This window comes from Anser anser, assembly GCF_964211835.1.
Source record: "Anser anser genome assembly, chromosome: 16".
NCBI lineage: Eukaryota > Metazoa > Chordata > Aves > Anseriformes > Anatidae > Anser > Anser anser.
The window spans coordinates 10,084,602-10,108,209 of NC_139737.1; the positions used below are offsets into that span (position 1 = coordinate 10,084,602).

A 23,608-nucleotide genomic window follows, 5' to 3' on the forward strand; every position below is an offset into this window, starting at 1 on the left:
AAAACACTTAAGACTGAACACAAGACTTGGTTGACAGCACTTAAATGAGCCTGGAAATCTTCAAATTTACAGTGTCAGGAATTGCTGCGTAACTTCTAGGCTAAGACCTCAGGGCAAAGCCTACCTCTATTGAGTCAACTTACAAGCTAAAGTAGTCAGATTTTGGCAACTAAACCCTGGTTTTCCTTTTGCATATGTAATAATCCAACTTCTAAGCATTTTACCCTTCATTGTCAGGGGACCATCTGAAAAATGCTTCCACAAGTCACATCCCAGCTATTTCTTCTTTACTAATATTTGATTTGTGGATTACAATACAAGCTGCACTTCCAGAGGTCAGTAGGGTGTATAAACCATTTGAGGCACTAAAAAAAATTATACAACTTAAAGCCTGATTTTCAGTGACTCTGAAAAAAGCCCAGTATGCATTAACCTTTAAGAGTATATGCAAAGAATAATCACAGAATTGTAAGTGCCAGTGACCACAAGATTGCAGGTTCCATAATATTTCTTCTGGTAATAGTATTTGCATCAACACAGAAAGCATCCATTTGAGGAAGGACAGAACATCACGTTGGCACAACAAATCCTATTCATTAAGGACACATCTGTGGCCATTAATAGTATGTCTCATGGGGGAGGCAGCACCTCGCTAGATTGGGTTTCAAACCAAGTTCTGCTTGAGGTGTTGAGCAAAAGAGAACTGGCTGCAAGCAGGATAACACAGGCCTGGAGGGTTTTGTTTCCCATATAGTTAAAAGACCACTTCATGATTAATAAAAGACAACCAGTCTCTCTCTGGAATGGCAGACAGCATTCTGGGGCAAGAGTCTGGCCTGTCAGAGTAAACATAACAATGCTTATGTAGAGCTCTCTCCTGAGCCTGTTGCCATTCAAATAACTTTAACTTACTTCCAGGATGAAGGCATAAACCTAAGGCTCTTTCTTGAGAAAAAGAAACCCTCAAAAATGTTAGCTTGCCTACACAGTAACTGGCCCATTAATAGGTGCCAAAACACTAGCACCATTTGGTCATCTTCACTTACAATCTTGTTAGCAACTATAGGTTAAGTCCTTGATTTGAGCCCTCTGAAAGTAAATATGCTTCCCCTGCAAAGAGCAGGATCCTTTGCCCTTCTCATCCGCAACCATCCCCGCCTGCTCCAGGCTCCTCCTAGGTGCAGCGCTGCCATCACCACCAGGAAGGCCAAGGCTCAGGGGGAACTGAACGCAAATCTTACCTTGTTTGTAACGTAAACCAGGTAGAAAATGGTGCCGTACAAGCATCAAGTTAATGGCTTGAAAAGCCGTGAAGCTTAACATCTGGAGAAAATATTAAATGCTATTTAAGGCCTTGGGCAAGTGATCAAAACCAGAGGACTGCCACCATTTGACAGCAAGACCATCTCACCTGTTTCTTCCCTCACAATATGAATATTAACAGAACATAAATAAAATAATACAAAAACAAACAAGAACAAACAAAACAAAAAAACCATGACAACAAATGGATAAAAAGACCCGGCTTCTGGAAAGATTGAGAGGAGATGGTAGATGCTGCCTCGCTACAGGAGTGCATCCCATCTTCAAAGCAGTTACAAGCAACTTAAAAACAAAAAATAAAATCAAAAAATACACATACCCACACACACACACAAAAAAAAACACCACAGAAGTAGCATGTATCTTGCACCTGGAAAAGACACATCCCTAGTTAAGATAGTCATGTGAAAGACAGCAACACATTCAACACATTTCAACAGCTAGCACACTACTGTACAAATAAAATTAAATTATTTTGGAAAACATCCAGTCCTTAAATATCAGCAAAGCACAAGCTCAATTTTCTGTGCCCACAAGATGCCTAAAGAGTCAGTTGGCCTCAACTCAAGAGACTTTTGAAAAAGCGGTTGCAGTTTTAGGTGACCAAGGACCGGGCTAATTGTCTGACTTACCTCAGGTGGGAGGCGGGAGTGCGAGCAACCTCCCTCGTCACCCTTCTCTTTCTTTCCCTGTCGCGATGTGCCCTGAAAACTGCAGCAATTCCCTCAGGATGAGAAGTGCTGCTGCTCCAGATCAGTCTGATATCAATTAATAAAGCCCTGATTTCGGTATAGTGTATTGGCTGCCCGTGTGGGCAGCCTCTGTGAGGAGAGGTCGGGGCTGCCCCGCGTCTGCTCCAGCCGCCTCCTCACAGACCCGCGGCACAACCCGGTCGAGCCCGTCAGGCAAGCTGGTGGCACCTCCGTGAAAACGCATCGAAGAAAAGAGCAAAACGGGTCAGGGCAGAGAGAAGTAAGGAGAAAAGTGCGAGAAACAGCCCTGCAAGCACCCAGGTAGGTGAGGAAGCAGGGGGCGGCGCTGCAGGCGTCGGAGCAGGTTCCCCCGCAGCCTGCGGGGGCACCATGGTGGAGCAGGCTCCCCTGACAGGAATTGCAGCCCAGAGGGGAGCCGTGCTCTCCAGGCGAGCTCGAGCCACGAGGCACACAAAAACGTTAAACTGAAGTTAAAACTGAAAGAAACGTAGCAAAACCAATTGTTTCCTTTCCAATAATCTGCTTCTGACAAAATACAAAATATTCCTTTTCTTCAACTAACCGTAGAACAGCTAACATTAAAACTTACTCTCTAGCAAGAAACAGAGGCCTGTATTAATATGGCCTGGGGGCTGCAGGACATGCCAGGGCTTCCGCCGCTACATAAACACTTCTACCACAAAGTTGTCAAGCATGTTGTTTCCAACATGTATGGTTTTTGCTGTAGTATTCACTACTACTTCCTAAATCTCTAACATCTCTGCAGTCCTGACACTGAATCACTACTATCACAGACAACTGGTAATGTGCAGAGCCAGCTCAAGGGTTCCAAAGCGAGTTTTTAAGTTGGATAAAAAGTAGGGGAAGAATAAAACAAAGCTCTTGTGAGGGAGGACTGCTGCTGCTGCAGAAGCATGGAATAGTGGTACCTGCCCTGTTGGAGAGCATCCACTGCTGGGGGAGAAACCAGACCAATTACCACACTTCTTGCATAGGTAAAGCACCCACAACAGAGCTGGCTGCCACAGCAAATTGCCTAGTTCACACTTCTAAATCTGGTTTTAAGCAGAAGTCTTCTATCCAATATTAACATACATGTTTTATTGTGCCTACTGACATATTACACTGGTGCAGAAGTTTTTTTTTGAGGGTATGACGACTACTCAAGCTCCCCCTCTTATGCTAAGCTGTCATGAAACCACAATACTGGAAGGACAGGAACTGAGTCAAAGTTTTGTTAATGCAACAAAGGGATGACACTAAATATGCAAGTGTCTGAACACCAGAATAGTTCTCTGCTGGTAAAAAGGACTTGTTGAATCTTTGATGTAACAGAGATGCTGTGATCTTTGTTGTCAGGTGTGAGCTGTCAGTAGAGCCAGGTATTCTCTAGCAGCATTTTCTTTTGAACTGTGGTAAATATTGGAGGCAGTTCATTGCGATGAAATATAAAATACATCAGTAAGCACTGTGTGACTTTTTTTTTTTTTTAAACACAATACAGTTCCTCCTCAAACAGTTACCAGGATGCAGTACGTGCAGTTTGGAAGAGAACTGAGCGTCAGTCTGGGTATTACTGCTTGCCAGAGCTCCTCCTCTGGAGTCATATCAAGTGACTTTCCTCCTCACACATGTCCCAGTGAATACAACTGAAGCCTGCAGGTAAAATCCTTCTCCATTTGTTTTACCCTGATTGATAGCTTTAGAGCCTTCCTTCACATGGCTTCGGCTGCTTTCCAGACCTTTATTTTTCTCTTTTTTGTGTCTGCAACAGGAAGTTGCACTCAACTTTTTTACTTTACCTTTCTCTTAAAACTGACATCTTTGTGTTGTAATGAAGGAACCCCTGGGTATTAGTGACAAATTAGTCACCGGTTAAAGACTACTTTCTTTTCATTTCTATACCAGGTGGAAGATATTAAAATCTCTAGAGGAATTTCTCCCACTGTGCCATGATAAATCATCACACCTTTTTAAGTGACTTAATTTTGCTACCTTTAAAACTCACAAATAAAGAATCCCACAACTTTGTTAATGTAGGATTAAAATAATCTTGTTAATTTGATCAAGGAGATATTATCATGAAGTATAAGGAACACATTTTGAATATTTACATTAAAAATAAACATCTTTCAAAGAAGGAGTTGCTTCCTCCCATTAACAAAAAACCCCTGCACCTACAATGGTTAGAAGTATCATCTTCAAAAAGACCAGAAAAATCTTTTCCCTTCTTTGTTTAATTTTCTAACGCAATAAGGAATAGTACTTGAAAAATCTACAAAAGATAACTGTAGTCTGTAAGGAAAGGTGAAATCTTGCGCTGACTATTCTACGTTGAAGAACTTGTAAAGTAGCAGCCAAAATAGAGAAAAAAAAATCTTAAGTGGTAGGTTGCTGAAATCACAGGCCACTGAAATACAATACACAAATAAATAAAAATCACTGAAGGCAGAACTTTGCCTTTTATTTTTTTTCCCTAGAAAGTGGTCACTATTTTAATAGTGATGTGTTTATTAAAAATGTGTTATTTAAAATGTTAACCTCACAATTATGCAGACTGTGTCATTTCAGTGGAGTTTTCTAATTTATAACAGAAAAAAAAATTTCTATAGTTTATAATTAATGCTGAATACTACACAAGTGCCTTATTTAGGATTTCTGATTAAATGGCTTCACAATTATGTGCTCTTATTCATCAATTAAGCCACTTTTCCACATTATAGTAGGCCTATTAAATAACCCAGGCAGTGAAAGAGTTCCTTTTACAACTGAAAGGAACACTAGGACCAAGATGGAAATTCAGTCCTCCCCTACAGGGAAAGGCAGGCGGGAGATGTCTATCAATAAATACAGAACATTAAGTCTACACGCAATTGTCTCTTCCTCCATTAGCCATGAAAAAAATGAGGAGCAGAAGATCAATTAAAAAGCAGAAATGTAAAACCAAAGCATTAAACACAACTAGATATTTAAAATCCCACAGTGCATCTTACAAGTGTGGTGCATCACTCCCCTGCTTCTCCCGGAGGAGTTCCAGCTCTAATAATTACTTTCTGCCTGCTCACGAAGTTCAAGTTCAAAACAACATTCATTTTCCACTTCCTGTCCTAAACCAGGGCACAATGCTTCTGTGCATTGTTAAGCAACCATCACACTCCACCACAGACGCAGTTAAACCACTGCTGTGATTGAATAATCCTGATTTGTGGCAGCTTGGACTGGGGAAAGAAACAGCACTGAGCTTTAAGAAGGAAAACACCAGACTAACATCAATGCATCTTATAGCAGTAGCACCCTTTATTACTTTAAATTCTAAACAAGCATTGTCTCCACCCCCTACCTTGCAGGGGGGCATAAGTGGAGTTTCAAAACTAATCTAGTCCAGAGGTTTTACTGGATCTCAAATATTTTACACAAATTTGCTTCCCTAGTCTCCCTCACCAACCATTTCTCTTCCCCAGATCATATTCATCTGTTGCAGCAAACATGAAGGATGGCTGCCAAACAAACAAAATCAAATCATATGTTAAGGGTGAAATATGCCTTCTTTCAAATTACAACTTACAAATGTTCAGGTGCAGAGAGATTGAAGAAGGCAAAGTCATTTTAAGGAGAGAAAGCAAAGGTCTGTTTAAGATTGTAGATAGAAGAGCCTTACATTCCCTTGTACACACATTTACAGCATTGCTGAAAGATCCCGTAGTTTAGGTCAGAGACCTAAGTTTGTCCTTTATTCAAAGAGAACTGAATTTTATTAAAAACAAGGTTCCTCTGAAGTAGATGTTTACACAACAGTCTACCAAGGCTAAACAGAATGAGGATCTTATTTTATATCAATAAATAAAACGAAAATTGGTGCCTGTCTTATTTTCCTGCTAGACTCCTAACTCCACCAACACGCCCCAGAATATTTGGTCATAGAAGATGCTATAACTGAGTACTAAGTCAGACCACCGCAAAGGTCTTTTGGTGCAGGAGGCTACATCCACTGTTACTGCAGGGGCTGCAGTACCTCCTGCTGGAGCTTTACTGGCTTCCACTGGATTTGGATTTCTCAGCTTTTGCTAACTGCTGCTGAAGACCTTTGCCAAGTTGCAAATAAAGTCTATGAGTGTGGATAGCACAGAGACATAGCAATTCCTGCTCCCGTTTTGCAAGACCCGGGCCCTGAAGAAGTCAGTCAGACTTGCACTGACAGTGGTTACGATACAAAGCCATTTCTTTAAATGCATTTAGGCAACAAGTACAGAAAATTTAAAACTGCTCCCTCTCAATGGGGGTGCAGTCATTATTTAAATGAAATGACAGGAAACTGTAGTGAGGGCAGGACTGGATCTGACATATATTTGCCCGCAGTTAAGCACAAGAAAGGAGATGATTTTGCAACATGCATTAAAGCTGACTGACTCCCAGTTCTGTATTTCAGTGGAGAACAGGAGTGTCAATGTAACATTCACCAAATGGAAGCTAACAAAAAGCATACTTCAGGCAAACTAAGGTGCTTTATAAATTCAGAAAATGTTTCATAAAATCAAATAAATCCTATTTAAAAAGTAAAATTTGGACACAGCCAATATAACATTCAAATGTTTTACTTACAAAAGTGTTACATTTCATTAAAAAATGGTGCTTTTTAGTTTGTTAAAGGGTGGATAAACAATATCTTTTCAAATAAAAAGTATTGCTCAATTCTAAACAAAATTTTGAGCTGTTTCAGTCACAGAAACTGAAAAAAAACAACACGCATTTGCATAGCAGTACTTTAGCTTTGTAAACTGAAGTGAATATTTTCAACACTTACTGAAAGTTAAGTATTTTGTAAATACGTTTTGACTGGAGTTACAATCTTAAAGAATCATTAGGCAGTTACAAATAAATTCTAAAGATGGTAATCTAGCACAGAAGCACAGTTGCAAGGGGAATCAAAACTGGTGATACAGATCTATATTCAAAACCGATCGGTTATTTCAAAGCAGTTGTAGGACAATTACATGGCAAAAAGCTGAATCAAGCATGTCATCAAAAGACAATTCGCAATAGATGCAAAACTTGCCTCTAAGACAGCTGATGAGCGTCTCTGCATGGTGCACAGTCTAAGTTGTAAATAACTGGGGCCCTCAGAATGCTTTGCTTACTCAACCTATTTAAAAAACAAAAAATTTCAGATGCCTGCTCCACTTTTTCCTCACTGTTTCTTGTGGGTGCTTGAGTAATCCTAGAGGCATTTCCAGTTTTTAAGGCATTTGCTGAGTTTAAGAAATTTTCCCCACGTCCTCTTGCCTTTTGTTCAGAAATACATTGCTTTCTTACTCCAGTTGAGTTTCTCTGGTAAGTCTGCTCTTTCAGCATAGAGTGAAGCATCAGTTCTGTGTGGGTTAACTGATTACTATCTGGACTGACTAGTCCCAAATTGTTCTTTTGCATTTAGGATTTTTATTTACTTATTTAGCTGGGCTGTTTTCCTCCTCAAAAGCAAGGACACCAAATGAGGATTTCTGCACCATGAAACCAAACGTCTAGAGTTAGGCACCAAAGAGCATAAAAATATGTTTTCTTAAACCTGTCTGCGCAGCTGAGAAGGGGCAATTAAATCTGGACCTACTTTAATTACCAGAGCCCAGAAAAGTAGGAGCCCACTGCCAGGAATGGCCAGCAGAGAGGAACCAGGTCTGCACAGTGACTTGGTCTGACCAGGCTTGTCGTCTGTAGCACTGGTTTATTTTAAAACATCCCCAAAAAGTTTTTTATTGTTGAAACATTTCAAGACTTCAGTTTTGCTGAATTATTAGCTGGTGTTGCAGCAATGGCAAGTTGAGGTTCTACCATGCATCAATTTCCTCTCAAAAAAGCAGAGGGGAGATGAATGACACTGGTATTTCATACAGCACTCATGAAAAGACACGGACGTGAAAAATTCTTACATTTGTAACCAAATACCTTAAACCTTCATTTCCTTAAGAGGAAACCAGTTGGGAATAAGTTAGTAATGGACTATCATCGAGGAAGTTTCTAACATCTGAAAAACAAACTTCCATCAATTCTTACCAGTCTCTGTCCATCAATAACAACCCCTTCACCTGCTTTTCAAATTGCTGAGGCCCAAATCATATCCAGGCTCTCCCTGCCTCAATCCCATTTTCACTCTTTGTATTCAAACCTGGCAGCAACAACAGAAGAAAAAACAGCAGTCTTTCAAACAACAAAATCCCACACCCCAGTGAAACATGCACTCTGGTTCTACAAAAAATGTCAGTCAACAAATAGGCACAAATTTCACAATGGCTGAGGTCATTCCCTTTAAGTCATTAGGGTTTGTGGGTGAGTTTTCCTGGTGGTTTTAACATTGGTTTCTGTGATTGCAGTTATGCTTATTTATGCATTTAGAGCGTATGATCTAATACACTTAGGTTTAACTACTTCATTCTTTTGACATTCTTTCCAAATTATAAAAAGGATTCTTGGTGTTTTCACTGCCTTGGTAAAGAAACAAAATTGCTGTCCACATAATTTCTTAAAAATACAGAACAGAGTAAGTACTTGTTGAAAATAATTCAAAGAAAAAAAATCCTGCACCAGACATCTTCCCCCAACACAGCACTTATTTTTGTTTTCTCTCTAGCCATATGAAGGAACCTACTATTCTTTAGAAACAGAAGTTTTGCTGGCTTAAAAAAAAAAACAAAACAATACACACAAAGCCCCAACAACATTCTGCCCCTCAATGTATTTCAGTTACAACTTACAATCAGTGCAGAAGTTCAGTTTATTTTTTTAAATCTATTTCTACTGTTTTGCTTTTAAAAAAACTGCACACTTGCAGTAAGCTTCATTCAAACTGCATCTTCTACAGCCACTTTGATCTCTGCTATAATGCTCATTTTATTCAATGCCTTTTTGTTATAATCTATTAAGGGTCCTTCCTTGATAAAGATCATAGAGGTCAATTTTTCTAACCAAAATTTATCATTTTTTCCCTCCAAGGCAAAAAAATCCAAACAACCCCAATCTAATTCAGGTTGGAGAAATTCACTAGCACATCAAAAACAATCAGAAGCATTTTCAAAGTGAAAAAAAAAAAAAAGAAAAAAAAGGATGTGCTTCTCTCTCCCTCAGAATACTGTGTGCAGTACATGGGTATTAGGTTGTATACATAAATAGCATTAAAACACTTTTTAAATAACCTTTTCAAACTCGAAGCCATGGTTATTTCTATACAAGATATTTCCAGCATCCCCAGTTATTGTTTAACATTTCCAAGCACACTGCTAGTTAACAGAAGGAAGAACGGACAGCACCCAGCAAATTTTGTAGGAGACTGAAAGGGCCCATTCCTGTCCCGTGCAGACGGAGGTACCAGCTCGCCTCTTGGTTCTCAGCTCAGCGTCACCACCAGCTACAGCCATTTCGAGTCCGGCTGTGACCCAACCACACTGACAGTGACAAAACGTTCTTCAACAGCACACAAAACATTCTGAATTTCATTAACACATCGGATCCCCCGTCTCCCCTGTTTCTGTAAAATAACACAATTTGCAGCCACACATTTTGAGGGCACCACAACAACATCCCAGGCTCCCCTTTCCTGTACTGCTCTTCCCTTTCTAAGCACCTTTCCTAATCAAACCCCAGCTAAACCAATCCTCCACAAATTACAACAAAGCTTCCTTAAAATTCCCCATAAACCTTACCACAGCCTTGCAGCATACTTCTGGCTTTCTACAGAGCCTCTGCACATAAACACAAGGGAAAATACCTTAACACTCCACTAATGAAGTATTTTCCGGAGACAGCAGAGGTGACAAACAGAATGAGAGCAAAGCCAAGATGCCATCTCGACTTCAGGCAAACAACCTCTTCTGACCTCTGGCAGCTCCCACACACTATTAAACAAAACGTATTCTCTCCATGTTAATGAACCATGTACAATCTAACAGATAACACTGATGTTAAATAAACATGTTTGTATGTGACTCCTAATGCTAGGACTTAAGCAGCTGCAGACAAACAATTTTAAATGGGAAGGATTATGCACATGTAACCTTTTTCCTCTCATTTTACGTACTTTTTAAAATTATTCAAATAGATATTTAAAATCTAGCTAGGAAGAGCGGGTGAAAAGAAGCTTGACTATTTTAAATTAAATATTCACTCTGTGATATTTACTGGAACTGTCTATGTGACGACAGTCGCTATTTTGGATCCAGTTTTCCTTTCACACCATTTTCAACTGTTAATCAGCAGCTTGCTCAAGAAGGAAAACTTGGTCTAGTTTTGTATGCTGCGATCACAAATATTTCGCAAGAGAACTGAGCAGTCCTGTATCTTTATTCCTGTTTTCTCTTTCCTCCTGCTTCAACACTTCGGTAGCACCAAATCTACCTGCAAATGGCAACACCTCCAGGCCCCAAATGACACAACCATGATATGCAATTATTTGCATCCTAATTGAGGGGCTTATCCTCACCTGATTAAAACAGGGTGTTTGTTAAACATCCTTACTTGAGTTAAGATCTGCAAATAAAGATGAAGTATTGTTTTAAGAATTAGGCTGCCACGAACAATTGTTTTCTGATGAGACCTCTTAAAAAACAGACCTAACCAGGATGGTCTCTCCGACTTTGCAGTAGAAAAGGGAGGGAAAGATTTGATCAGTTCTCGTTCATATCAAAGTGATTATTATGCCAAGAGGTTTGAGTGGTTATACTTTTAAAAACATATATATATCGTATCTTATACTAAATTAATCCACTGAAAGGGAGAACGCACCTAAACCTGAATGGCTGTACTTTTGTATGCGTCATTGCTTATAGCTCTGAACCTAGTTTTTATTTTTCCTTGGTATAACTATTTTTTGTCCTGTGTAGTACAACATCATGAAATCTAATGAGAAGAACCGGATTGTTAGTCCAGCATTACTGCTGTGAATAATGCATATGCATACAGTAACCATCCATCAGAAATGGTAGTAGAAGTTTTCCCTGCTCAATCTAAAAAATGAGCCCTCAACTTCTGGGATATATTTAAAATCATCATATTAAAACTGCAGAGTTCCATGGTTTATGAAAAGGATTGGAGTTTGCAACTTCACTTAACAGTTCATCCCTAATAAAAGTTATTCCAGCTAGGCAAAATTAATTCAAAAATATTTTCCTGGCATTCTAAGAACTTCTGCTAGTTTTCACAAAATTTTAAAAGCATTTTTCACTGCACAAGTAATCTTAACAATCATTTCCACAGATTAAGTCTAACAACCTGTGAATTTATTGCAGAAGAAATTTACTGCAAGGAATAATTAGTCTTCAGCACTGTTCTTGCTTGCTCTCCAGCTGAAGACACCTTAAAACCATCTGGTTACTGCAAAATTTGGCACAGAAGAAACAAATCTTACTGACGAGAATTATAGCTGAATTCAGAATAGCTGTTTTACTACTACACATCATAAATAACAGTTAGGAAGACAGCAGAAAATTACTAACTTCTTTAATTATTTTCTTTGTCAGCAGCGTGCACATATACACACTGACATACACATATAGCCACAGTGGCTTTGGCAGGACACCTTCCAGTCTTTAAGTTAAAGATGCAGTTTATTCTTGCAGGCTTAACAATTAAATTATTTAATTTTCAGGAAAAAATCTGCAGATGGCTGACATGATAGAAGGACAACAACACAGCAACTCATGAGATTTTTAAATGATATTCTGAGATCAAGTTCTTCGTATGAATACGTGAGTTTAATCTTTTTGTATAACTAAGGTGCAACTGCACACATCGTGTTGAATCTGGGACTTCTTGTTGCAGGGAGAATTATCAGCAACACTTTTATTTCTCCCTAATGAAGCTTTTCTAATGAAATTTAAGACCGCCAAGGCTGCAAGATATTTGAAATAGGAGCCCATTTCAAACATTTCAGCCAAATAACGGTGATAATATTAGCGAGTTGTGGGAATCAAGTCTCTGCACAGTATTTTACAAGAAAATATGCTAAGGGGAGTGGGCTAAACAAAGCAAAGCAAAACAAAACGATGTGTCCCAAACCAAAAGAGTACACTACTTGTTATTTAGCCAAATGTTTTGACCTGTTGGTGGGGACGTAGAAGAGGCATGAGAATTGTCTGGATAGTTTGACTCAATAACTTTACAATTCAGTTCTGCATCGCAGTGGAAGATTTTTTTTTTTTTGGAAGAGATGCAAATTAGACTAATTAAATCAAATTATTTGCTGCAGACTCATTTTAAGTGAATTTTCAAAATATATTTTTTAAAGGTTTTGGGATGTTTCCAAAGCTACAAGCACAAATTATTTTCAGGGTAGCTGTACTCTAAGTCTTTCTTATTTACATGCGTAAGATTTGAGGCCACACAATGCCCTAAATTCCAAAGCAGAAATAAAAATTTAGCTTTGTTCAAGAACAGAAACAGTTTATTCAAACCAAAATAGACAAGGAGATGACTTATCCTGTATGCAGCTACATGTAACAAACAACAATGCAACGTGGACTGCAGGAAAGGTGCTAAGAAACATTACTTTAAATAACGTAGAGAAGAATTAGCTTAAATCCATGCTATCATTTAGGGACCAGATCACCCTAAAACACACAGACATAAGCAGGCAGAATTTTCACGTGCTTTCTCAATATATGGGGGAAAAAACCCTCTGTGGAGAGAACTACAGAGGGAGGAAGCTCTCAGTAAATTACCAAAGTCCGCGAGAAAGATGGAACGATGAAATATCCCTGCCCTTACCAGCGTTAAGGGATGTGCAAATCTGATGCTACGCTGCAAAAAAAAATCCTGTTAATAAATTTGATGGAGACCAATAAACTGTTTATTGGTTAACCGTATGTATTTTAACAATTAATAGCTGATCCAACAGCACAGAGTATTATTTGAAACGCCGAAAAGCGGTAGCAGACCATAAATAACTTCCTCCAGCGGCTCTTCACGGCGCTCCAGCACAACTCCATGCTCCCAAAACTTCACCCGAAAGTGCGCAAACCGCGCTAGAAAATTCCCCCATTTGCGCGGCGGCCAAAAGAGCATTCAATAACTTTATTTCAGCGCGCACCTCAGCTCGCAAAACAACCGCCCGAGGCAGGCGGCAGCGCTGCGCCCCAATTAACCCCGGCAATTAGCGCTGCTCGCAGCTGCGCACGCAGGACCCCGGCGCGCCGCGGGGGCTCCGCGGGCGCGCAAAGCAGCGCCCTGCCCTGCGAGCACCACCGAGGCGGGCTTAGCGGAGCCCCCCCCTTGCCTCCCAGCCCCTCCGCGGGTGCGGAAGGAGGGCTGAAGCCGGTAAGGAGCCGCGCGGAGCCGCCGCCCCCCGCCGCCCCGACTCACCGGAGGAGCAGCGCGGAGGCGCAGCGCAGGATGCGCGCCCGCGGCGGGCGCAGCGAGCATGTGCGGGGCGGGCGCGCATGCCCGCGGAACGGGGCGGCAGCTCCGCACCCCGCGGTGCCCCCACCCCCCTTACCTCCCCTTACACCCCCTTACCTCCCCTTACATCCCCTTCCTCCCCTAAACCCCCGTCTCTCCGCGCACAGCCCCGCGCACCGACCTGATGCTGGCCCCGCACCTACCGCACGCCTGGGGCCGCCCTCGGAGGTGTCCCGCTGCCCGGCACGGCTCGGCACGGCACAGCACGGCTCGGCACGGCCCGGCCCGGCGGAGGAGGAGCCTCCCGCGGCTCCCGCACGCCGCGGGGCCCGGCCGGAGCGCGGGGACGCGCTGGCAGCCCCGCAGCTCCTGGCACGACCCTGCCCCGAGTGCCCAGCCCCGCTGCTTGGGCTGGGGGAGACGTGTCCTCCTCGCCCCCCCTTGCTCTCTAAGGAGAGCCGCGCTGTGTTCTCCCTGGGCGGCAGGTACTGCCGACGTGCGGGTTTGCGGTCATACCTACAGTTCTATCTCTGTTGCTGCTATCAATCCGCACGTAGATGGAAGTTTTCAAGAGGGGGTCGTGGTTTGAAACTTGGATGCTTGAATGCTACCTTGGCTCTCTGCTTCCAGGAAAATAATCACCACAGTCCTCGTGTTGCTGACCTCCAGTGACAATTTTTAAATAGCAATTTTTAAAAAAGCTTGGGGGGATGCTTATTTTTCTTACGTGCACTCTGCCACAGGGACGCAGGTCCGCCAGACCCGCAGGAATAGTCTCATTCAAGCACACCATCCCTCTGCGCTCATGGACACACCGTGTCACAGCTCCTGGCTCCCCAGGGGGTCAACCCCCCTCGGGCAATCTGCTTCTACCTCTGACATTCTCAAAGGAACCAGACCGGATCTGTGGCCATAGGGAAGTGCTCTGCCATCTCCCGTGGCAGCAAAAAACCAGAGGCACCCTCCCACACGCGCACCTAGAGAGGCGCTTTCTGCTCCTGCCTGGTGGTGGGAGCCTCACCCGGATGCATTCCAGAGAGTGGCCACGGGCACATCCAGAGGGTTCCCACTGCGTGCACCTCCGTGTCCTTCACTTTGCCCACACAGGCCTCGTCCCCACACACAGCACAGTACAGGTACCACACGGCCGCCCCTTCCCACCAGCATACCTGCTCGCTGGGGAAGCAGCCCGGCCACTGCGGCATTGGGGTGTTTCTTTTCTGCGCCCTGCTCTTCCTCTTTATTCCCCCCTTTTCAGCAGTTTGAGGCAGACTGCAGCTCTCCTCTTCCGTCTCTGCAGCACTGGCGAGGCATCGGAGGAGACCTGCAAGTCCTCGCCCCGACGGCTTTTATTACACCTAGCCCTTTCCTCAGGAAGGGGATATCCCATGAACCGCAGTGGAAAAGCCAAAGGAGCACAAAGGGTGTTGAGTTCAGGGTTTGAACAAGCTGCAGCCCACTCATGGATTTAACTCAAAATTTTGACAATGGAACAAAAACATCATTGCAACGAGACAGCTGTTTTTACTATCAAAATCTCTCAGATCAGTTTGACTGCAAAGTGTGTTCCTACAATCCAAAGGAGACAAAGCTCCCAGCATCAGTTCGGAGCTGGCAAGCGTCCTAGCATGAGCTACCTCCTGCCGGCCTAGAAAAACCAAAGCTCTTTCAGTTGTTATTCCCCATCAGTTCTCAGCACTAACCCCATGATTTCCCTATGGATTATCTGCAGTTCTGAGTTTACACCGCTCTCACATGAAACTCGGAGAGATTGCTGCTTTGGGGGACTTCCTTGCTGCCTTTTTTGTTTGTAATCTTGGTTCTGGTGAGGAGTCTGTGAAGGACAAGTAAGCGTTTAGGTCCCTCAGGATCTGTCTCGAAAAAAAATCTTTTCCTTTTCCCCCCAACTCTGCCCACCCTGCCCAGGAAACGGATTGCCACATTAGCTGCTTTCGAAGCTGGTCTTAACAAGTAAGTTCGTATATACTAATCATCTAGAAATGCCTTGCATGCAAAATTCACTCAGCCCCTGATTTCACAACATATTTAAATATATGCTTAAGTTTTATGCATGTGAATAGTCCTACAACAATCAATACAATTATTTACTTAAGTGCTTAAAGCCAGGCAGGTATTTAAGAATTAGTATTGTTTGTGGTAATGCCACAGAAAGCCAGTCAGAGACCAGGACCTCATTGTTTGTACAGCACCCTGCACACAAAAAGACACTCCTTGTCCCTTTCAGCATAAGTAATTTCTGCAACTTCTGAATTGGTGCCAGAAACACCTTCCTGAGCTGGTGGGCAAACATTATTTGTCTACTCCAATATCCTTTCTATTTACTGAAAACATTGTATGCAATATTTAGAAAAGCAGATAAGGGCTCAGTGGAAAAAGGGTGCAAAGAGGAAGATAAAGGATATTTTTTCAATTAGGAATTTTAAGTATTTTCGTCATTGTTAGTAACCAGCAAAATACCTGTAGATCTTAAAAAGCAATTTAGAAAGGCGGGGAAACGAGGTGTTTCTGTGCCACGGATGGGATTATGGATTGGGGTACTCCCTGTGCTTATTCCCACGTACCATAAAATGAAAGAATAAAGGGAAACTGGAGAAAGCTCGGATATTCACCAAATGGAAATGCTCCCAATCACCTGACTGGGTATCAGTGTCCTGGACAGACTGAGGAGCTAATGGTCCTCCTTGGGCACTCCAGGAACCCCAGCAGCGAGCCCTTGCCCTTCCTTTAGGGGAAGGCAACAGGTCAGGAAGCTGCTTTCTGCCAGGGAAAGCTGCTTTCTCTGTCTACGGGATGCAGACTGCTTCGCCTGTAGTGCAAGAGAGCCCACAGCCCACCTCTGCCTTTCCTCTGAGGAGGCAAGGAGCTACATCCCAAAGCATAGGTACTACAGAAAACACATTTTCCTTGAAATATTTCCAGTTTCTGCTGTCCACCTCATAGTTGAAACGAACATAATTACAGCAGTACAAACAAGAAATGGGCCGATATTTTATTTTAGCAGCTTCTCTGACAAGTAAGATCTCGTGCCACTCTCTGGTGTAAACCTAGGTGAGAAGCCCTCAAACAGACGTACCGAGGCTTGTCGGGGTACTGGACATTGTTAACCCCAAGCACAGAAGCACCCAGATCAGACCCTGAGCATCACAAAGTTGTTTTACCAAGTGTAAGATTTTAAAAGCAATGCATTTCGAGCTCTTACTAATTGTTCTCTGGTCCGAGGGTTCATGTTTTCAATTTCTCTTTGCAACCACAATGCTGAGTAACTTACTTGTCTTCTACAATTAAAACTGAGAATCTCACATGAAAACATGATGCCAGAGCTCAGGCTTTGTGAAGAGAAACCCTCAAATTTTAGAGGACTTTCAGTAAAATTGCGAAAGTTGGCAACCATAAGCATTTCCTAACACATTATTTTGTGGATTGCAGTGAAATTTCGTTCTCAGGGCTAATGGTTGCTTCCTTTCTGGTAGATGCCCAGAATTGCTGCTGCTGTTATTGTTAGAACATCATTACTTTTTGCAGTGCTTTAAAAACAGAGGAGAGGTACCCTGTCCTCAAGTAATTAGAGGATAAATAATGCAAGCTAGAGACTATTTTGAATCTTCTGTGTCATACAGCTTAAAAAGAGCTATTTCATATATTAGTGCTCAATCCTGTAAGGTACTAAGGGTCTGATCCTGGAAAGACTTTAAACATATTTAATTTTAATACTGCTGGACTGCCCTCCGTGTGATAAAGCACTTAATATGGGGCTGGCTATTTAACAGGAGTGTTATGCGAGGAGACTTAACGGCGCTCCACTTGGCTGCACTTCTGATGCCACAAGCTCTGCACCTTGTAGGAAGGATTCTTCTAGGGATGCACGAGAGCTGCATAAGGATCCCAGTGCTAACATCTCGCATTCAGCATCGTGAACCAGAGCTATTGATTGTGAGATTGGTTTTCTTATTCCTAAGAAACCCTTATTTGCAAAGTCGCAGGCCACGATGTTAAACAAGTGGTTAGTTGGGTCTTTAGTACTGAAGATGAACCAATATGTGCTGTTTGACCTACTTCATCAAAATTCAGAACATTTGTAACTGATAAACAAAGTGCATGTTAGCTATTAAAGCTCAAAATTAGGCAGGCAGTAAAAAGTAATCCGAGAGGAGGACTGTAGCTACTGATACTATTGAAGCTGGTCTTAAAACATATGGTTTCCAATCGTTGACACAATGCACAAAAATAAAACCCTGCAACTGAGGAGTGCCTGATCTTTTCACCACTAAATGATCAAATGCGCCTGTTTGTTTTTTAGTTTTATGTCCCCTTCCTCTTTCTGGGTTTTAAAAGTGGAAGCTTGCTATTTTATATTAGCTGAAGATTTGGCCCTTTGTACCAGCTACAGATGGGCTTCATTAATCAATTTCCATTACTGGCTTGAAATGAAAAAAAAAAGAAAAAGAATTTTTTATTTTTTTCTAAACCCTCCCACTATTTTGCTTGGAATTTCTCCTGTAGAAACAAAAGATCTCTACTCCATCCTTCCTGCTTCCTCCTGCTTTAGCAGAAAAATGATTTGTACTATGAAGACAATGAAATTTCACAGATAGCACACCCACTGAGAAAAAAAAAAAAAAAGATTTGTTGCAGGGTGGGATGCTGCCATTCTTTACCGTGGACAGCCATTTCTGAGAATAGGAATAAGAACAACACCTCTGGCCACAAGTGCCTAACAATTAGTTTGCTTGGAAAGGTATTAAAATGGAAAAGTTCTGGGAACATTTTGATTGTTTTCTCCATGAGTTTAAGAGCTCTTTAAATAGCAATTCTTGTGTTGTGCTGCCTTTCTAGCTTGTGATGGAGCATTATATGCAAATCCTGCTGGCTTCCTGCTGACTCACTGCTGCACATGAGGTTACCAACCCTGTTCTGAATGTGGGAAAAGGCCGTGGCTCTGCTGGTGGAAGGAATTATGGTCTGCAATAGGAACTTGCAAACCTGACCTGGGACAGAGCTAGAGCAATTTTTTAAAGATTTGATATTATTTGAATTACCAGTAATAAAAAATCACTATGAGTTTGGACACTGATCCATTGGGAGAGGAGGTAGACAAGTGTGGGTTTTGGTGCTAGAGCAGAGCTGGAAAATGGCCAGTTTGCAACTATAATCAATATGTGCATTACAAGTTGGATTAAGAAAACCTGTATTAATTTTTAATAAAAGAAGGTTCCCTTTGAAAATAGGATGTGTTTGTGGTCCGAAAGGAAGACTCATGGTCCATTTATATGGCTATGATTGCGCTGAGAATAAAAATGGAAGGCATTTGTGCAGTTTTCTCATGGGTTGGTTGTTTGGTTGTTGTTGGTTTGTTTGTTTTTTTAGCACTTCAAGTGAAATATTTTGTAGATATCAGCTTCCTCCTTAGGGAGGACTTGTGAATTCCACAGACTAGCAAACCTACTCAAATTTTTGGCTGTTTCTTTATGACTAGCAGCATGCACAAAGCAAAATGTAATTCAGGGGCATCACTGGAGTTGCTTCTGATCCATGTAATGTTGCATCTGCCTGCAGGTAGTTGATGTTACAGTAAGCCGAAAACAGCTAAATGTTGGGAGGGCTCCAAATTAGGTACTGGTTACCAAAAGGCATCAAAGTCCCTCGGCTGTTGCTGTGACAGCAGCACCACTGCTACAGAGCAGCTGAGTAGTTTTCTACAAGTCTTCCATTTAACCTGTCTTCTAGTATTGCCAAGTGTTTGGGACCTTCATTCACACACGAATCAAAAGCCATCCTGCTTCCAACTTTACATCTGATTTTGACTGCAAGGAGGAGTTTGATTTTAGAACTCTGAATACAAGCACTCTGGAACTTTTTTAAAGTGCCTGTCTGGTGGGAATAAAGCCTTATTATTATGTACATTCAAACTGATAATCAAAGACAAATGCTTCAATGTGTTATTTTAAACTTGGAGAATGTTTACCTAAATTCTACCTACTTTTGTTCAAGAAATCTCATCTGGCTTTCTAAACTGTACTCATGCTCTAGCTAACTTTTAAGTCACATTGTACTTGATGGAAAAATGAGGGACAAATTCAGTTGTACTTTCAATGTAATTTAACTACAGCATAGAAACAGGCTTTCAAACCTTTCATCGAACTGATTTACGAGCGGAACTAAGGCTTGCTTAGTACAACATTTTCACAGTAACGGTTACATTCCCACAAAAGGGAATGCTGTCAGGTAGAATGACCATGAGTCAATTCTGCCAAACTCATTGCTCTGTTCAGATGAGACAATTTAGTTGTCTGAAAACTTCCTAGTTATAAAAATCAGTATTGAAAAAATGCTCCAAAATATGATGATTAAATCTTTTTTAAACAAACTAAGAATACAGTAGGTACATTTTCTGTTTTCCCCACCTTTAGTATTGGTTGGACTTTCAAATTTGTTTTACGAACTAATGAAAGGGCAGAATGTTATATTCTGAAGATCTGGAAAGCACCAAAGGAATCATGCTTTTGGTGCGCAACTTATACTACATTTAATGAATGCAGGTGACTGCAAGCTGTGATAATCCACCCCAAGTTAAAAGAAGAAATGCTCTTTCCTAACTACCACATAAATATAGTGAAATTTAAGAAACTCAGATCTAATCAGATAGTTCTAGGAAATCACCAATAGTCTATTCTCTCTCTCTCTTCTTCTTTTTTTTTTTTTAATCAAAAAGAAACAATAGTTCACTTACTGTGACTGAGATCATTTGCATCTTGCTAATCCGTATTAAAGGCAGGAATAAGCCACATCCTCAATCTGTGAGACCGAGCGCTCAGTGCACCCTTCCGATAACTCATTGGTCACCCTTTGGAAGTGTAAAGCAAGTAAATCAATATGATTTATAGTTTTGGGAACAATTCTCTGCAGATCAATTTACCTAGGATAATTCTTTTAAAAACTAACTCTGGTAAAATGTTTCCTTTTCATTCTGTGCTCAAGAAGATAATTTGACTAAAGTGTTCCCTTATGCTCCAAAAACGTGACTTCTCGTGATCTAATTTTTACTTTAAACTTGCATGCACCTTTCTCTCACTACTGTACAATTGAACAGCGGGTGCTCAGACAGGAGGCTGCACTTTTTCTCTTTCTTTAGCAGAGAGAGGGGACAGAAGTGTCTGTTGCACATGACACAGCCCAGCATTCACCCAGGAGATTTGCTCATCTGGTGCGTTAGAAGCAGAATAACTCGGGGCTTTCAAGAAGTTGCTCTAAGTTGTGGGAGGTAGTATGATAAGATCTCCATCTGGCTTGTGGCAATTTGAGTACTTCTACTGCCTTGTTTATACCATTTGAAATATATAATGAATACAATCTGCTGTCCCCAAAATTATATCACATATAAGGCCTGTAAGTTTAGACTAAAAGGTTTCACAAGAGAACTTAGCACATTACTTCTCTGTAAATGTTAATTAAGTGTTCCTTGTAATGCTTTTTTGAGCTTCTATTACACCCAACAATCAGATGGAGAAATAGAGGCAGCAGGGGTGCCAAGGCAGCAGTGGAGATTCAGTCCAGTGGTCTTATTCCTTTGTATTTTGTTGCTGGCTTTCCAATTCCTCCCCAGAATTGTCACAAAGTTCTATATTTTTCAGGGAGCAGCAAGTGCCAACAGCTTCCTAAGGGAAGGTGACCCCGGATCCAAGTGTGACCCCAGCACAGGCAGTGATGGATACTGGTAATGGAGTCCATTGAGACCCCAGATACAAAGAGCGATGAACTGGGGCCTGGGTCCATCCAGGGAGCCCTACTAGGAGCAAAACCAGAAGGGGCCAGAGAGAAGCCTAAAGATGAGCTGCCTACAGCATAGGGTGAAGGTCTATCCAGGAGTCAGAGCTGCTCACAGAAACACCTACAGCTCAGACAGGGGGTAAGCGTCCTGGGGCTGAGCTTAAAGAGAGCTCCTGGGCCATGGGCTGGAGGTGGGGGTCCCACATGAGACTGGTCAAGGGAATTAAGGCCTCTTGGTAAATTCAGGGCCCTGACGATATTTAGAAATAGGTGAGTTCCAACTTTGTCAGTTTGTTTGCTTGAGTTTGGTACAGGGCATGAGCAAACAAGTCAAGGTAAATGGGGAGCGAACTGACAACTTAGGCTTGAGTCCAAATTCTCAGAAGAAGGTGGTTGTGCAACTGCAGCCTCAGCGTGAGCAGAGCCAGGGACCGGGCATGCGGCAGCTGGAGACCAGCTTTGCACAAACCAAAGAAACGTCCCGCAGTAGCCTATGCAATTGTACGCTGCAGGTACCTGCTATCTGGTCACCAACATTCTCCTGTGGCTTTTATGATTTGGGTGAATCTACTAAATCTTGACATCAATCAAACTGGCTTTAAGCGTTGTGCTTATAGTTGGGATTCTACATTAAAGGTACAACAATGTAGGGTAATTCTTTTGGAAGGGACCTACAAAGATCATCAAGTCCATATGAGAAGGCCCAGGTGGAAGAATGTGTTCCCTTAAGCTTCCAAATCTCTGTTTGCTGTGTAAAATCTCTGAGAAGACCCAACGCTTTTATGTTTGTCTAAAACATGTTGAGGTCCCTTTATGGTAAATGCTTGCACTGAGTGAGATGGATCATTTTGCTGAAAAAATGTTGTGTGGTATCAGCATTGCTCTCTTAGAATGTGTTTATAGAAAATGTTATCTATTTATATGTATTTACACTTACTTTTTGTCTTTATGAGCTGATGGAAAATAATGGCTTGGTTTGGGCAAAACGGATTTTACAGTCAGACTTCATGAATCCCTCCTCATTCATTTCAAATGTTGCCCATTTTAGCATCAACTTCCAGAGGCCCTGTATTCAAGTGCAATGCAGACCAGAAATACTGAGTACATTACAAGTAGCAGGTTACACTTCAAAACACTTGGTTCACAGTGTTCAAGGCCATTAATCATTTTTATTATTCTAAAGGACTGAAAGGGCTTAGAAACTTTGCCTAGGAAACAGTATAGATTCTGAACAGCTGCACTATGACTCCTGCTCACATTAGATTTTGGACAGACCATTGATTTTCAGTAAATGTTCTTGGCGGCCAGGAAGTGCTGAAACTGGCAAACTTTCTCTTGCAAACTTTTTTTTTTTGCTTCTGAAATGAAAAACATGCTGGTTTTTCTGATTTAGATCATCAGTATGGTCCCACTTTACCACTACATCACACCATCATAAAACTGGAATATCACGGGAATTTAGTTACAGACCAGACAAAGTCAAATTCATAGCAGGGAGCATATATATTGTATTTAATGTAATTTTATTTTATTTTATTTTATTTGATTTTATTTGAGTCTGTGGACATAGGCACTGTATAGGTAAAGTTTTGCATGTGTTTTTTCTTTGTTGTTCTGACAATTGTTAGTAAGGAAGTCAGTTGGTAGGATTTGTCTGTAAGTGAATTTAGGTTTTCAGAACTGCAAAACATTGCACTTCTCTAAGTGTGTCCACAAGCTAACGAACAAAAGTATCGTTGTTACCTCTGCAATTGTATGAATGCTAAAATTACATTTAATGTCTGTATACATTTTTGTATACTTAGCTTGGCAAACAATTACACCAACTGCTGTATGGAAAGAGGACAGGATACTTTAACTGGGGTTTCTATCCTGGAAGTTGCATGTTTCTGTTACTTGTAAACTGAAAAAAATGCTGTCTCTATTTACATTTTTTCTTTTTCTTTTCATCCTTTTTACAAGTCTCATTTTTTTTTTGTTGAGGAAGAAAGTTAAGAAATTGGAAACCCTCCTGCCCTGCCATCAGAGCTGGAAAACAAAAATGTTCAGTTGCTAAAACTTGAAACAATGCTCTGAACGGATGCGGCGTGAAGTAGCTGTATTTTGATATTTTCATTCAAACTAAAATGGAATTAGAGTTACACCATATATGAAAACATTTCTGGAAAAAAAAAAAGGGTTGTCTTGTAATTTCATGTTTCCTGAAAAAAAAAATCTTACAAAGAAAACTGAATATTACAGATTCCTCTAATAAAGAAGAGTGCTTTATGCAAGAAAGAAAAAACAGAAGTACTACAGGCTGGTTAGTGAAGTACTGCAGTCAGAGAAATAGAAACATTTTCTGTGTTTGGCATTTGCAGTCCTATGGAGATCTTTATGTAGCAAAAGTATGGGTAAAAGTGAAGTCAAAT

General features: G+C 41.3%; 2 protein-coding genes across 3 annotated transcripts in view; one reads left to right on the forward strand and one right to left on the reverse strand.

Moving 5' to 3' along the window:
* Window positions 1–13,436, reverse strand: part of EYA2 (EYA transcriptional coactivator and phosphatase 2) — a gene marked incomplete at its 5' end in the record, with an annotated part of 97,586 nt that extends 84,150 nt beyond the window's left edge. The window contains 2 exon segments of the mRNA XM_083802218.1: window positions 13,377–13,403; window positions 13,405–13,436. Coding sequence (XP_083658344.1) covers window positions 13,377–13,403; window positions 13,405–13,436 — 59 coding nt within the window.
* The window catches only part of LOC310882855 (uncharacterized protein), a 99,263-nt gene continuing 77,611 nt past the window's right edge, over window positions 1,957–23,608 (forward strand). Inside the window, exons 1-3 of one of the 2 annotated variants that reach the window (XR_014573176.1) lie at window positions 1,957–3,698; window positions 11,665–11,764; window positions 18,267–19,159. The gene's annotated coding sequence lies outside the window, so the exon portion shown is untranslated. Of the gene's footprint in view, window positions 3,699–11,664; window positions 11,765–11,837; window positions 12,772–18,266 lie in introns of those variants that run through there. The other variant, XR_014573177.1, reaches the window with a different exon arrangement.